This window comes from Eleutherodactylus coqui, chromosome 12, assembly GCF_035609145.1.
Source record: "Eleutherodactylus coqui strain aEleCoq1 chromosome 12, aEleCoq1.hap1, whole genome shotgun sequence".
In the NCBI taxonomy this organism is placed as follows: domain Eukaryota; kingdom Metazoa; phylum Chordata; class Amphibia; order Anura; family Eleutherodactylidae; genus Eleutherodactylus; species Eleutherodactylus coqui.
Window position 1 is genome coordinate 33,279,285 of NC_089848.1, and position 16,790 is coordinate 33,296,074.

General features: G+C 44.3%; 1 protein-coding gene across 1 annotated transcript in view; it reads left to right on the forward strand.

The window, feature by feature from the left end:
• VPS41 (VPS41 subunit of HOPS complex) overlaps positions 1-16,790 on the forward strand; it is a 240,280-nt gene that overhangs the window by 36,518 nt on the left and 186,972 nt on the right. Inside the window, exon 3 of the mRNA XM_066584684.1 lies at positions 8,274-8,381. Within this exon, the coding sequence (XP_066440781.1) occupies positions 8,274-8,381 (108 nt within the window). The remainder of the gene's footprint in view (positions 1-8,273; positions 8,382-16,790) is intronic.

Sequence of the window (16,790 nt, forward strand, 5' to 3'; positions counted from 1 at the left end):
TATGGTACATTGTCTCCATACTGTGATGTCATCATGTGTAATAAACCGCTTTGATGTCACAGTGATTATTATCTATGCGCTATGACATCACTGCGATTGCTATTCCCATGCTGTTACTCCCTGTTAGCCATGACCCCCAAGCTGTGACCTCATGTTTAGCACCCCTGTGGGGACGTATCAGTAGGAAGTGGATTTTTAAAATAAAAAGCTGTATTTTCTTCTATTTTTAGGCGGTTTGGTTTTTTTTCCTCCCTCCTGCAGCAGCCTATTTTTTTTTTTTCACTCCCATAGATTTTTTATTTTCTGGCCATATAACCACACGAGGATTTGTTTCTTGTGGAGTAAATAGCATTTTTCAGCGGTACAGTTTAACCCCTTAGGGACACGGAGCTTTTTCTTTTTTCCCTCCCCACCATAATTCTTTTCTGTGTACATCACCGTGGCTCGCCGTGGGTTGTGCTCTGCGGGACGAGTTGTATTTTTCATTGGTACAATGTAATATATTATATAATGTACTGAATAACATTTACAAAATCTGGTAACATTTTGGAGTTTATATGACTTTTTTTGATTTACTTTTTATTTTATTTTTCCTCGGAGACCGGTGGACCAAAGAAGCGCAATTTTGAGGTGTTTTCTTTATTTTTTATCTGACGGTGTTCGCTCTGCAGGGTACATAATGCGTTACTTTAATAGATTGGACTTTTATGGACGCAGCGATACCAAATAGGTTCTTTAGGTTTTGTTTTTTCTATTTTTTTTAATTATAAATATGGGAATTAGTGTGTTGTTTTTTTTTTCATTACCTTTTATTTTTTTTTATAATTAATAAAATGTTTCACTCTTAATTTTAATTCTTTTTCCCCCCCTTTTTAAACTCCCTCAGGGGACAAGAACTTTCAAAGGTTTGATCTCTCCTGCAGTGTGATGAAGTACCATAGTATTAGATCATACTGCAATCTGACAGGTATTTTATTAAACCAAGCCACAGGTATGACTTGATAGTAATCTGCAATGGCAGCCCTGTGGGCCCCTGACTGCCATGGCAACCGAACAGCACCCTGCGATGTCGTTGCGGAGGTCGTTTGAGACAACCGAACTTTGATTGGAGCATTTAAATGCCGATGTCAGAATTGACCGCAGCATTTAAAGGGTTAACAGCCACGATCAACTGGAGTGCTGATCACAGCAGTTGTGGTGGGTGTCAGCTGTAAGAAACAGCAGAAACCCACGTTGTATGGAGAAGGATACAACTGTACATCGTGGAGCGTTAAGGGGTTAATGTGCTGCAGACGGTATTGGAAAACTTTTACAATATTCTAAGTGAGGTGAAATGAGAATTAGGAAATTATAGTACCAATATTTCTGGTGGCACAATGCACGTCACACACAGCTCTGCCACATGCACGTCACACACAGCTCTGCCACATGCACGTCACACACAGCTCTGCCACATGCACGTCACACACAGCTCTGCCACATGCACGTCACACACACAGCGCTCTGCCACATGCACGTCACACACACAGCGCTCTGCCACATGCACGTCACACACACAGCGCTCTGCCACATGCACGTCACACACACAGCGCTCTGCCACATGCACGTCACAAGCGTACGCGCACGCCACAGACACGCACAGCTCTGCTACGCGCACGCCACAGACACGCACAGCTCTGCTACGCGCACGCCACAGACACGCACAGCTCTGCTACGCGCACGCCACAGACACGCACAGCTCTGCTACGCGCACGCCACAGACACGCACAGCTCTGCTACGCGCACGCCACAGACACGCACAGCTCTGCTACAAACACGTGTAATAAGGTGACCGTGCCCGTCCGCTGTAGCACCGCAGCGATATGGCGACCGTGCCCGTCCGCTGTAGCACCGCAGCGATATGGCGACCGTGCCCGTCCGCTGTAGCACCGCAGCGATATGGCGACCGTGTCCGGCCGCTGTAGCACCGCAGCGATATGGCGACCGTGTACATCCGTGTAGCACCGCAGACCTTTTGCTAGGGAACCGCCAGAGACGTGTGTTCCAGCGCTGTGCTACGCTACCAGTGGTGCCTTACATTAGAACGAGTGACAATCGCTTCCCGCGACTTCCCCTGCTGCTGAGGCGTCCGCTTCTCTCCTGCTACCTTCAGCCAACTAAGTATACTTTCAGTAGCGGCGACTTCTCTGTTTCGCGGCATAGTTGAACCGACTTGTGTGTTTAATTAAAAGCAGAGTACATTAAAAAAACGGACACGAAAAAACCCCCTAAAAACATGTTCTTTAAGAAATTGATTTTTGAAAAGAAAGCTGCGAGTTTCCTTGTTTGGGGTAAATGTCACTCTGTTCGTGGCTGCGCTTTGCTGCGAGTCAGGACTTGTACTATTTCATCAGGTTGCCATGGCGACGGGGCTAACTGTCATCTCCACTCAAGCCGCTGATGGTTTTATTTGTAGGTTTTCAGGATTATTAAAATTTAACAAAAATTATTGATTTTCTTTTTATTAACGCTGGCTTGTGTTTACCGGAGGAGTCGGGCGGCGGCAACTCACCGCCGCCACATCCTAGAAGCAGATGGATTTAAGGGGGTGCTGCCCAAAAATATAAGGATTTTTATTTTTTATTTTTTCTTCTTATTTTGCTTTTTTTTTCGAGGCAGAGAGAAAAATATTTTTCCTGCTTCCTTTCTATTTTTTTCCCGTCCTTTCGCGGCTTGTGATGTATTGTCCTCCGCAATTGAGCACTCTGAGAGAATTGTGTTTTACAAATCATTTTCCATTTCCTTTGTTTACAGCAAGACAAAATGCCTCCCAAAATCACAGTTAGTCAGACTTTAACTTAACATAAAAGATACCTGTCAGAACATGAAATGGCGCATCAGCATGCCAAATTGTTGAAGTTTTCCGTGTATTTATGTGCCGTACAGCCTGCAAAATGCTTCAGTGCACTAAGTTCTCAAAGTATATATTTTCTTCTGCGTAAAGGAAACTATTACCTTTTTTTTTCCTTCTTTTTTCCCCTCCTGTTATAAATGAGAATGGCAAAAACTTATTTACATCAACTTTATCTAATGGCCTGTATGAGTGCTTTTATGCAAAATAGCTGGGAGACTAGAATTAACTTTTCACATTGGCTGCGCATTAGTTCTCCGCATTTAGAACGCATCAAGTGGGCAGTGTTATTACAATGACACGCTGCCGAGAATTCGCCTTTCACTGCACAAAACTATTTTAGCATTTATACAAAAAAAAAACCACGGATTACATTGTTGTTATTGCTTTTATTTTTTTAATGCCTCTTTCTGGTTTGATGTCCAAAATAATTTTTTTTATTTTTTTTTAAATAACAAGAACGTTCCTTTTTGTGAATTTTTTGAAATCCTTTTGAAATTCCCCACACAATCCAGTAATGGTACGAGAACATAATCTCATCTTGCATCCACTTACGTCGGCAGAACGGTTATTTGTGTTTCGAGTGCCAATTCCTCCGCTCATAAAATTGATTTGAGTTAGTTTATACACTTTATGTCTGACGATGTACCCCTCACTTCATCATGTAGCGTTAGACATGAAGGCTGTGGGCGCTGGATATACACCGGCATGTATGTACCACGCCCCACGTGTTCAAAAGCCAAAACAAAAAGCTGATGATCGGTCTCGCACGTCCGGATTCTAATTGCGGACTCCGCAAGCGTATGATCCGCGGTAATACGTGATCTATCGAATGCATTGAATTTCACAGTTTTGCTGTCGGAGTTCTATAATCAGTGAGCGCAAAAAAAAATGCGTCATGTTCTATTTTACCGTGGATATCTGCGACATTGAGCCCATTGTTCTCTATGGTCATGGATATACCCACAGCCCATGTGCAATTGCATTGTGTATGGGCTGCGGGTATCCGGGTCATCGCTAAGCAACAGCACAGGAGATATAAACGAAAAAAAAAAGGTGTACTGCGCATGACCGCCGGCGTGAGAAATAGAATGATGGGGATTTTGCTGTGGATTTTGTAGGTGGAATCCACTCCGAAATCCACAGCAAAACTAAAGGTAAAGGTAAAGCTCCCTGGTTCAAGCACCGAGTCGTGACATTTTGTTGGCAGAGTGGTTTGCCATTGCTTTCCCGAGTCCTCTTTACCCCGTAGGTACTCATTTTACCGACCTCTGAAGGATGGAAGGCTGAGTCAACCTTGAGCGGGCTGCGTGAACCAAGCGGGAATTGAACCCGAAACCTTCAGGTCGTGAAAGAGAGCTTAGGAATGCTTTTCTGCTGCCTTAACACTCTGCCCATACCCTATGTGTACTACTGTATTATTGCCCCATTGTCTGCGGCTAAGGCTACATATAAATGGGTGAGCGCGATATCAGGCCATGAAACTCGTCCCAATATCGTGCTCATCAACCTATCTTTTACCCGTGGATGCGAGGCGATTTTCAGGCAAAAACACCCTTCTGAGAAATTCTGATTTTCTTGCGCACATTGCACTGCATGCGAGAGCCATGCTGTGCATTTAGGGTCCCATAGAAATCAATGGCTGATGCGTTCTGAGAACACACAAAAAAAAATTCACGTATCGCCATGAGGGAAAACATCCCTCACATGTATTGACTTCATTCAAAAGCGTAGAGTTCATATTGGAGCGAGTTTCGTGAGTGTCCGCCGCGTTTCGGATCACATGGAAATCTGTTTCAGAACTGTGAGGCTCAGCGTTCTGCCGCAGATTAAGGTGTTGGGTCCATTTCCGAAAACTCCAGCCTGGATCTGAACCTTCAGAAGTCGGACTGCGCCCAAGTTAGAACTTCATGAGCTCTGCAGTCGTGACTTATCAAAATAATGACCAAATGCCATTACAGTATAACGTGGAAACAAGGGTTTACAAAAGGTAGCAGTCCTTCGTCACTCATGGTCTACAAGTTCGCTTTGGGGTAGACTGATCCATTACCCTGTCGCCATCAACATCACTTGTTTGATCCTGCATATTGTATTCCCTCTATTAGTCAACATGTAGATTCATTACAAATGTTCTCAAAGGTCAGCCTACAGTTTGTGGGTCACTTCTTTACATTCTAGTCTGAGGCTTGTATTAGTTACTCTTTGGTGTATTTGATCACATTTATAAAGGTGCCCTTTTGGGTGAACAAAGTGTGCGAAAATCTGTGATACATGACATAGTCCTTTTCTCAGAAACCATAAAGCCTAGAGAAATGATTTGTATACTGAAGAGAATCTACCTAACCTCTATGTGTATATACTGAGGAGAATCTACCTCTCCTCTATGTGTATATACTGAGGAGGATCTACCTCATCTCTATGTGTATATACTGAAGAGAATCTACCTAACCTCTATGTGTATATACTGAGGAGAATCTCCCTCACCTCTATGTGTATATACTGAGGAAAATCTACCTCACCTCCATGTGAATATACTGAGGAGAATCTACCTCCCCTCTATATGTATATACTGAGGAGAGTCTACCTCACCTCCATGTGTATATACTGAGAAGAATCTAACTCACCTCTCTGTGTATATACTGAGGAGAATCTACCTCACCTCTCTGTGTATATACTGAGGAGAATCTGCCTCACCTCTATGTGTATATACTGAGGAGAATCTACCTCACCTCTATGTGTATATACTGGGGAGAATCTACCTCACCTCTGTTTGTATATACTGAAGAGAATCTACCTCACCTCTCTGTGCATATACTGAAGAGAATCTACCTCACCTCTCTGTGTATATACTGAAGAGAATCTACCTCACCTCTCTGTGTATATACTGAAGAGAATCTACCTAACCTCTATGTGTATATACTGAGGAGAATCTCCCTCACCTCTATGTGTATATACTGAGGAGAATCTACCTCACCTCTATGTGTATATACTGAGGAGAATGTGCGTCACCTCTCTGTGTATGTACTGAGGAGAATCTACCTCACCTCTCTGTATATGTACTGAGGAGAATCTGTCTCACCTCTCTGTGTATGTACTGAGGAGAATCTGCCTCACCTCTCTGTGTATATACTGAGGAGAATCTGCCTCACCTCTCTGTGTATATACTGAGGAGACTCTGCCTCACCTCTCTGTGTATATACTGAGGAGAATCTGCCTCACCTCTCTGTGTATATACTGAGGAGAATCTGCCTTACCTCTCTGTGTATATACTGAGGAGAATCTGCCTCACCTCTCTGTGTATGTACTGAGGAGAATCTGCGTCACCTCTCTGTGTATGTACTGAGGAGAATCTACCTCACCTCTATCTGTATATACTGAGGAGAATCTGCCTCACCTCTTTGCGTATATACTGAGGAGAATCTGACCATACCTCTATGTGTCTATACTGAGGAGAATCTGACCTCACCTCTATGTGTATATACTGAGGAGAATCTGACTTCACCTCTGTGTCTATACTGAGGAGAATCTGACTTCACCTCTGTGTCTATACTGAGGAGAATCTACTTCACCTCTGTGTGTATATACTGAGGAGAATCTACCTCACCTCCATGTGTATATACTGAGGAGAATCTACCTCACCTCTCTGTGTATATACTGAGGAGAATTTACCTCACCTCTATATGTATATACTGAAGTTATGAATGGCAGCAGTACAAGTCAAGACCATCGGAATGGTCGAAACGTTGCTTATGTTTATTTGGAAGATGGAATAAAGGATTAGTATTAAGCCCCAGAGCTGTACTGCTGCCATTCATAACTTTAGTGGAATTGCGGAAGATTGGGAAATTGGAGTCCATTTTCCAGACTGGCTCTGCAGGCTTTACTTCCCCTAAACAGGGTATTATTCCTATTGTGCTGCCGGTAAGCTTTCTTTTGGACTATGTGTATATACTGAGGAGAATGTAACTGACCTCTATGTATATAGAGAAAGGCTGTAAAGTACATAAGGAAGCGGCCATGGACTGCAGTGATGGAGCTTTTCAGGCTAAGAAGGAGATGCAACCTCCAGTATGGGGGTAAATTTGAATAAAAGGAGTGTTACCTTAATGGGTAAAAAGTGAGGAGAGTGGGAGGGGTGAGCATTCCGCAGAGAGACATCAGTACAGGCAGCCTGAGGAGAATGTAACGCTGCTCTGTGTGTATTCATATTTTATACCTCTGTTCCTCTGAAGTAACCACGTCTTCTTAAAATTTTCTGTGGAAACGGGTAACTTATCTGTACCAAATTACCTTGGGGGAAGCCGGGTATATCAGTTAGTCTGTGTATATATAATATGTGCTCTCTACCTAACCCTGGCTTAGGCCTTGCTCATATTGCATTCTGTAGTTCCTCGTTGTTTTTGTTGTATTGCAGATAAGTTAGTTTAATACACCAATTATGGTTGATGCTGACATCACTGAAAACGCCAGGAAACTATCCCCTTAGAATAGCGGTAAAATTGATACATTTACTAAAAATGTGCCAGCACCTTAAAATTGTATTATTTACAATAAAATCCCTTTTTCGGCGAGTTCCTCCCTTATTCTTGGTCCTAAGCTGAAGCCATACATAATGGTACAGTATGCTTAAGTATATGAGACAGGAAAAGAGAAATATCAATAATTGCTGACCCCATTGTCTTAATATTTAACCATTTCTTGACTTGGCACTATTGTAAATTATGGGTGACAAGGGCACTGCTGAACTAGAACTTCACTCCACAGCCACAAGGTTAAAGTCGTATTAATGGACAGTTATTGCCATAGCCACAGGATGAGCCGAAAATGTCTGATAGGTACTGGACTTTCTCTAGCGCAAGTGGCTCCTGATTCTGTCCTGCCTCATGCAACGAGCTGCAAGCAGGATGAGGGTGTACTCCCTACGTCTTAGAGATGGGTGCGGGTGTCAGTGCTGGGACCGCATATACCAGAGACTTATGGCATTCTCTGTAAAAGTGTGAGAGGAGAGCACACCTCTGAAGGGAACTTGTCACCTGCCTAAAGCCCCATAAACTAACTTATCGTGCTGTTGGGTAAGGTGACCGGTGCCAAGTCATGTACTTCTTATAGTCCTTTATACTCGCCCGCTTCCTGGTTTCCATGGTGCCCACCGCTGAAGTCTGCGCAGGGCAACCCCCCCCCCCCTTCCTTCCCGCTGCGGTCTCCGGTCAGACTTTTTCTCCCGAAACCGGAGGGTTGCTTTAACTGTTCATTATACTGTCCAACTTTATATTCAGGAATGGTGACGCCTATATCATTGTATGCTGGCTGCACGAGTAAATACACAATAAATACACACGTAAGGGGTCATATTTTGATATTTTGTCTTTTATTTTCTATTTAGGAGGATGATAGTGAAGAAGAACCAAAACTGAAATATGAAAGGCTGTCCAATGGAGTGACTGACATCTTACAGGAGGATGCAGCAAGCTGTATGACGGTTCATGAGAAGGTATCCAGATTAAGACACAAGATCTAAAATCTACATTTTTGTCAGCTTTTGTCAACAGTTGGTACTTAGGCCTCATGTCCACGGGGAAAATCAGGCCTGCCGCGGATTCTTCATGTAGAACCCATAGCGGGTCCCTCCTGCCCCGCGGACATGAGGCCTAAAAAGAAGAATTACTTACCTGTCCGGACGCTGCGGATCTTCGCTCTGTCGTGGACAGATCTTCTTTCTTTGGCCCGGCGGATGTGCTCGGCACACCAGCAGCATGCCGCGGGCATACGCCGAGCACTCGGTTTTGTTTTTTTTTTAACTCCTGCTCTCCCGCGCCGGAGAGCAGATATTCAGCTGCCGGTGTGCCGCGGATCCGGAAGGCTTCCATAGGCTTCAATAGAAGCCTGCGGAAGACCCGCACTAAAAATGGAGCATGCCGTGGGTGTTTTCTCGCACACGCAATCCGCGCCTCAAGGGAAAATGACATCCACAGGTATTTAATTACCTGCGGGTGTCCAATTCATCGCTATGGGGCGCGGATCACGCTGCGGGTGAAACACTCCGGATTTTACATTTTATTTTAGCCGTAGACATGAGGCCTTAAGCACAAGGCAGTCCTATCATTCTACGGGCGATCAGAGGGATATTTATCATCACATGGCCCTCGTACTTCTCACCCACGCAGGAAGGCATCTACTAATACTGCCATCTGGTGCCAATATCACATTGAATGTTTTATTAATTCTCAACCTTAAACGATCATTAAATACAATCGCCGTGTGTCCGTAATCTCTGCTCTGCTTTGGGATGATCTATTTGCAGACTTCTGTTACCACAAAGTGACTGCTCGTTATTTTCGATTTAACCCCGACATCCTTTTCTCTTGTATTATGCTATAGACTGCTAATCATGGGGTCGAGTCATCGTGGCATTGAGATTACTGCCTCTCTCCAATGGCAATATGGGTGAAACGATAGTATAAGGCCTCATGCCCACTGGTGGGTTAGATTCCGTGTGGGGAGTCCCGCATGGAATCCAGCCCTGCCAGCAGCCAGTGACTCATGCTTACCTGTATTTTCCTGGCATCGGCGTCAGTGCGGACCTCTCCCCTTCCAGGTTCACTGTACCGCGCACGGTGCTTACGGCTCGCCGTCGTAAGTGCGCCGTACAGTTTAAGAAAAAAATCTCCTGCTTTCCCGCAGGATCCGCAGTAAGTCTGCAGTGTCAGCTGTGGCTGTGCCACGGAACAAGTGGCTTCCATTGACTTCAATAGAAGTCATCAGTGCGGTATCCACAGAAATATGGAGCATGCTGCGACTTATTTTCTGTACCAAAAGGTCTGCAAAACAAATCTGTATGCCTAAATTAATTTGTGAACCCCCATGCTTCCCTGTGGGCGGCTTGGTTTGCGGATCTCCCACGCAGGTTCCACAAATCAAACCCGCCCGTGAACATGAGGCCTAAAGCTGTCAGGCACAGTCCTGCAGATGGATTCAAAGTTAGGGCTTTAAAGGGGTTGTCCCACGAAAGCAAGTTGTTCCCTATTGGCGGGATAGGGAATATCTTTCTGGTCATTGGCGGTCCAACCACTGGGATGCCTGCCAATCATGAGAATGGAGGTCTGGCGTGTCCAGCAATGAATGCAACGCCGGCAGCTACTCCATTCACTTGAATGGAACTCCCGGAATAGCTGTGTTCAAGTGCTTGGTTAGCCCCAGCAATCCCTTTGAAATGAGGGAAGCAGCGGTTCGCATGTTGCTCCGTTCATTCATGGATGCATCACGTTCTTGGGATTGGTGGGGCCCCAGTTGTCGGATCCCCACTGATCAGCAAGTTATCCTTTGGATCGGGGGTAACTTGCTCTCATTGGACAACGCCTTTACGCATCCAATATACTTTTACCCTCCTTCGATGTATACTAGTAGTGTGCAGCACTTTAAATATCTCTAGGCCCTACCACGGTCTTCGGTAGAACAAGCCAACATCACGTAAGACCATCTCGAGCCTTGTGAGCACGTCGTGAGGGTGTGATGAATCTCATTTACTAGCCCAGGAGTGGGAGTGGAAGCGCCGCAGCTACTTACTGCTATGGTTTATTGGCCGGAGAGTAAGGGAGATGAAATGCTTTTCACAGAAGTAGAAGGCGCTCCTAAATCTCCACTCAACTGAAACGAATGGAGGAAAACTTTCGGCGTCTCTTCTGCCCGCTCCCCTCATTCTTTTCCCTTAGCCATTTCTATGTTGAAATTCATTTTCTTTTCGCCCGTCTTCCTCTTGTTTTTGGACTTTCTCGTGTGATATCCGCTGTCTTCCAGGACACTTAGTCACCTTGAAATCAACAGTTTGTGTTTCCTTGACTGATAGAAAGACTTTGCTTTCAAAGCAGCCCATTTGTTTGTTTCTCCTGGAATAAAAGGATGTTCATATCTTAAAAATATGTCCTGTGTCTTAAAACTACTTTCTGTGATTTGACACCGAAGGCTCGGGATATGAAACAGTCTGTTAATGTCATTGAGGTTGTCTGTGGGAAAAGATGGTTCCTCGCATTAATGTGATGTTTTTTGTTCCACACACTTTGTGAAAAGTTTCCACTCCTGTAAGTAGAAGGTCTGGTAGCCCGAGGTCACAGGGAGCTTTATTGATTGGCAACTCTATTTTTCTATGTTCATCCGCATGAACTATAAAATGTAGTTCAGAAACGGAGCCGCTTACAGTTCTGTGTAGTTTAAGTAGTTACACTAAGCTGAAGAAGCTCTTTAAGAAAATTTGATGCGCTATTTTTTAACCACTTACTGCTACCGGATGTGAGTTAATGTCCTGGCTGTGGGGTACTTAATGCAACGGGACGTAAATGTACGTCTTGTGGATGGCGCAGAACTGAGACGGCTGTGATTGATAGCGATCATAGCTGTTGTGGTTCAAGTCCCCCAGGGGGACATAAAAAATTAAAAATAGTGTGAAACAAAAAATGGAAAAAAATGACAACAAAAAAACTCTATTTGCACACTTTCCACCATTTTTGTAAAAAAAAAAAGAAAAACATTTTTAAAAATCCCACATATTTGGCATCATCCTATTCCAAGCGACCTGTACAATAAATTGAACACTATTTATCCTGCAAGGCAAAAACTGTCTAAAAAAAAAACTAAACTAAAAAAATGCAGGCAAAATGTTTATTTTGTTTGATTTGCCTCCCCAAAAAACGCACTAAAAGTGATCAGAAAGCTGTGTCTACCTCAGAATGGTACCAATAAAAACTACAGGCTGTCACACAAAACACAAGCCATGACAGAGCTCCGGCCATTGAAAAATCAAAAGGTTGTGGGACTTTGAATGCGGCAATGAAGCAAAAAATAATAGTTTCTATAAAAAGGGTATTTATTGTGCAAAAATGGAAAAACCTAAAAAAATATACTTTTAGTGTCATTTTAATCGTACGAAAATAATAAATATATTGTCTCATTTATGGTGCATGATTAACGATGTAAAAAATGAAAAATAAAAAAAAGGAGAATTGATTGTTTTTACAATACATTATATGCACCCACATATGGTAGCAATAACTACAGTTCACCGCGCAAAAAATCCAGTGAACGAGCCCTCATATCGCCACGTCTACGGGGAAAATAAAAACGTTATGGCTTCTGAAAAATGGAGATGAAAATCCTCAAAAAAAATCTTTGCGTCCTTTGGACCAAAATAGGCCGTGTCAATAAGGGGTTAACAAGTCTACTACATTCATGTCCTATAAAATGGCCAGATGTAATGGTTTTTAAGCCTGCTAATGGATGAGAAGGTAAGTGTTGGTCTCTGCATGTTCCTCATGGCAGACTCTGGAGAAGTGATGATGATTTAGCAGTATTAGCATTTCCTAATATTGTGGTTTCACAGGCTGGGGCACCCAGTGCCCATCTGCTCCTGCCGCGCCATTCTAGGTCAGGTCAGGGTGAGGATGGGGCACTAAGCAGTCCATCAGCGTTCTCATTACACTGTGATCACCGAGACACCCAGGAAGCACCCCATAGGTGTCCTGCTCTCGGGCCATGCTGTTTCTAGTCATATGCATGCATCCTAATGATATGATGAACCTTCACAGCAGAGAGAAGATATACTGAACATGTGAATATTTTTAGCACATATATATTTATAATGTATGCATTGGGGCGAAGTTCAGCGAGGACACAGTCTCTTAAAGTGTCCAGTTAAAAGTCCATATAGCTTTTAGAAGGTTTGTGGAAATGCAGCCACCTATGACACATGGACTTCTGGCATAGACACCTGTCCACCTGGACACTAACTAGACAGTGCTTTGTTTCCCCAGCAATACCATGCAGTGGAAATCATAAGACAGTCAGAATTCACCACAGTGGACTTGTGTGTCTCCCCTCGGCTCTGTCTGGGATTGCAGCTGACTGGGAAACTGGAAAAACTCCTGTACCGGACTGGGAGAGGGAGTGATGGGTCCCCCTGCCAACCTACCCATCACTTCAATAAAACCCAGCCTGTAATATACTTAACCCCTTAACACTACAGGACTGACATTTACATCCAGGAGGTTTGGGGTTTGTATTTAGAGGGATCGGGAAATGATCTGTTTCTTACAGCTGACACGCACCCACAACAGCTTTTATCCCTTTAAATGCCACGTCAATTCTGACAGCAGCATTTAAGTGCCCCAATCGATGTTCAGGGGGTCCTGCGCTGCCTCCCTGATGAGATTGTGGGGTGCCGTGTGGTTGCCATGGGTGCCAGGGGTCTTCTGCAAGGCCCCATGGCTTCCACTGCAGATGGCCAATAGTGTGGCTTGATAGACTGGCTGTCAAATCGCGGTATAATGTAATGCCATGGCATTGTATCATACTGCAGGAGTGATCGAACTATCACAAGTTCTTATGGGAACTAAAAAGCAATGTTAAATTAGTTTAAAAAAGCTGATTATTAATAAAGCTAATTATTTAAAAAAAAAAAAAAAAAAAAGGTAATTAAAATTAAAAAAAACTTTTTGCCATATTTTATAATAAAAGAATCTTCGGTATCGCTGCATCCATAAAAGTCCGAACTATCAAAGTAACGCGTTATATACCCCGCACGGTGAACGTCGTCAGGGGAAAAAAAACGATGCCAGAATTATGTTTTTTTTGGTCACCCCATCTTCAAGGAAAAATGTAATAAAAAGCCGTATGTACTCCTAAATGGGACCAAAAGAAACTATAGGACGTCTGGCAAAAAATAAGTCTCTATTACAGTGGAAACTAGAAAAGTTATGGCTGTCAGAAGATGGCAGAAAATAATAAAACAAATTATCATCTTTGGGAAAAAATAAAAGTAGTACAGCAAAAAATCTCTATAAATTTGGTAGCGTAGTAATTGTACTGACGCATAGGATCGCCACTTAGCATTATTTTGTAACGTTTTTCAGTACATTATATGGTGCATTAAATAGTATCATTGAAAAATACAACTCGGCCCGCAAAAAACAACAAGCTCCACAAGCTGCATGGATTTTTTTTAAATTTTACCCAGCTTGAGTATCTGGGTGAAATATACTTGGGCGAGTATGGAAGAAAATATGGTAAAAGATGGCCATTAATAAGTACGACGGCCATTTATACAGCCGCGTTTATGGCATCACTAGAATAGCTCTTTAACCAAAAGGTTGCAATTCGAAGAGCTAAACATTAAGCATTATGAATGGAAAAATCTAAATAAAGCCGAGCCTTAGTCCTATTAACATCCTGGTCTCTTTAATCATCTATTTTTAGATCGCCGTCCGTTATTAGATGCTGCTAAAAAAAGATCAGCATAATTAGTTTCCTTTAAATGATGCAGATTGTGCAGAATCCTCCATCTGTCATCCCTGCCCATAATTATTACTATTAGCTCTAAATGCTCCTTCTCCATATTTTGTGTTTCCCCGCTGCCCCCGCAGCCGCAGAGCATCATATTTTCACCAGGCTGGCTGTCTGCCCTGGATGAATAATCGTGGTGGCACCCTGTGCATTCAAGCAGGCCTGTGCGCTGGAATAGTCATACCTAGTTATGTCAGCACACCTGATGTTTTATTAACAACTATTGATTTTTTTACCCTCGGGACTTTCCTTTTTTTTTTCTTCCTGAGAAAAAAAGGGCAACCTTGCAGGAGAAGCAATGTGAGGTATGAATCGGTAATGAACCACTCGCTCACAGCTTTTTATTATCATCGCTAGGATTATTATTTATTACTTGTCTCATTAAACAAAAAATCCGCAAAAATATACCTTCCCAACATTTCTTACCAGGTATGAGTGTGTGTATATGTATATATGTGTAAATAAATCTGTATATTAGTGTGTGTATGTGTATGTGTGTGTATGTGTGTATATATATATATATATATATGTATGTATGTATGTATGTATGTGTGTGTGTGTGTGTGTGTGTGTGTATATATATATATATATATATATGTGTGTATGTATATATATATATATATATATATATATGTATATATAATTACATATTACACATGAAATCGGTTCTTGTATTTGAATTAAGCACAATGAATGAAGCCAGTGAATTAGCAAACTCCCATAATGTCTGCATAAATCCTGGTCAGAGGAGTGTTTTCAGCAGGCCATATGCTTAGGGCCACCTTTTGTTTTAGCTAAATCTGAGAGCTGCATCCAGTGGTTTCAAAAGTGTAAAAAAGTGGATAAGAGGGCCTACCTCATTAAAGGCACACTCCAGCTATTGTTTTGCTCATATAGTGCAGTATAGGCTACTAAAGAAACCTGTAGAGGCCCCTGTGTTTTAGTTGATGTGGCATTTATGGACAATTTTCCATCTTAGCTCCTACCTTCCCTCTGATATGATTCCCATAGTGCAGCCTACGTTTCCCATTCTGCCTCGGGCTCTTCAGCGGCAGGGAGGCAGAGTCGTATCACACTGCACTTGCTCTGCGTCCCATTTCAGTGCAGCAAGTGACAGATCTCAATGACATATAACTTGTTTCCTTTACTTGTAAAACTCCCCTGATTACAATGTGTGCCCCTGCCTGTGAGGGCTGAATCTTCAATGCATCCTATGAGATGTGGCTTTACACTGCTCTCTTCTGTCTCCTGCTTGTAAGACCTGACATGGATAAACCTGATGATCAGAAGGGGAGACAGAGAGCAGTTTGAAGCTCCTCGGCAGTGAGACAGAGAGCAGTGGGAAGCTCCTCGGCAGTGAGACAGAGAGAGCAGTGGGAAGCTCCTCGGCAGTGAGACAGAGAGAGCAGTGGGAAGCTCCTCGGCAGTGAGACAGAGAGAGCAGTGGGAAGCTCCTCGGCAGTGAGACAGAGAGAGCAGTGGGAAGCTCCTCGGCAGTGAGACAGAGAGAGCAGTGGGAAGCTCCTCGGCAGTGAGACAGAGAGAGCAGTGGGAAGCTCCTCGGCAGTGAGACAGAGAGAGCAGTGGGAAGCTCCTCGGCAGTGAGACAGAGAGAGCAGTGGGAAGCTCCTCGGCAGTGAGACAGAGAGAGCAGTGGGAAGCTCCTCGGCAGTGAGACAGAGAGAGCAGTGGGAAGCTCCTCGGCAGTGAGACAGAGAGAGCAGTGGGAAGCTCCTCGGCAGTGAGACAGAGAGAGAGCAGTGGGAAGCTCCTCGGCAGTGAGACAGAGAGAGAGCAGTGGGAAGCTCCTCGGCAGTGAGACAGAGAGAGAGAGCAGTGGGAAGCTCCTCGGCAGTGAGACAGAGAGAGAGAGCAGTGGGAAGCTCCTCGGCAGTGAGACAGAGAGAGAGAGCAGTGGGAAGCTCCTCGGCAGTGAGACAGAGAGAGAGCAGTGGGAAGCTCCTCGGCAGTGAGACAGAGAGAGAGAGCAGTGGGAAGCTCCTCGGCAGTGAGACAGAGAGAGAGAGCAGTGGGAAGCTCCTCGGCAGTGAGACAGAGAGAGAGAGCAGTGGGAAGCTCCTCGGCAGTGAGACAGAGAGAGAGCAGTGGGAAGCTCCTCGGCAGTGAGACAGAGAGAGAGCAGTGGGAAGCTCCTCGGCAGTGAGACAGAGAGAGAGCAGTGGGAAGCTCCTCGGCAGTGAGACAGAGAGAGAGCAGTGGGAAGCTCCTCGGCAGTGAGACAGAGAGAGAGCAGTGGGAAGCTCCTCGGCAGTGAGACAGAGAGAGAGCAGTGGGAAGCTCCTCGGCAGTGAGACAGAGAGAGAGAGAGAGCAGTGGGAAGCTCCTCGGCAGTGAGACAGAGCGAGAGAGCAGTGGGAAGCTCCTCGGCAGTGAGACAGAGAGAGAGAGAGCAGTGGGAAGCTCCTCGGCAGTGAGACAGAGAGAGAGAGAGCAGTGGGAAGCTCCTCGGCAGTGAGAGAGAGAGAGCAGTGGGAAGCTCCTCGGCAGTGAGAGAGAGAGAGCAGTGGGAAGCTCCTCGGCAGTGAGAGAGAGAGAGCAGTGGGAAGCTCCT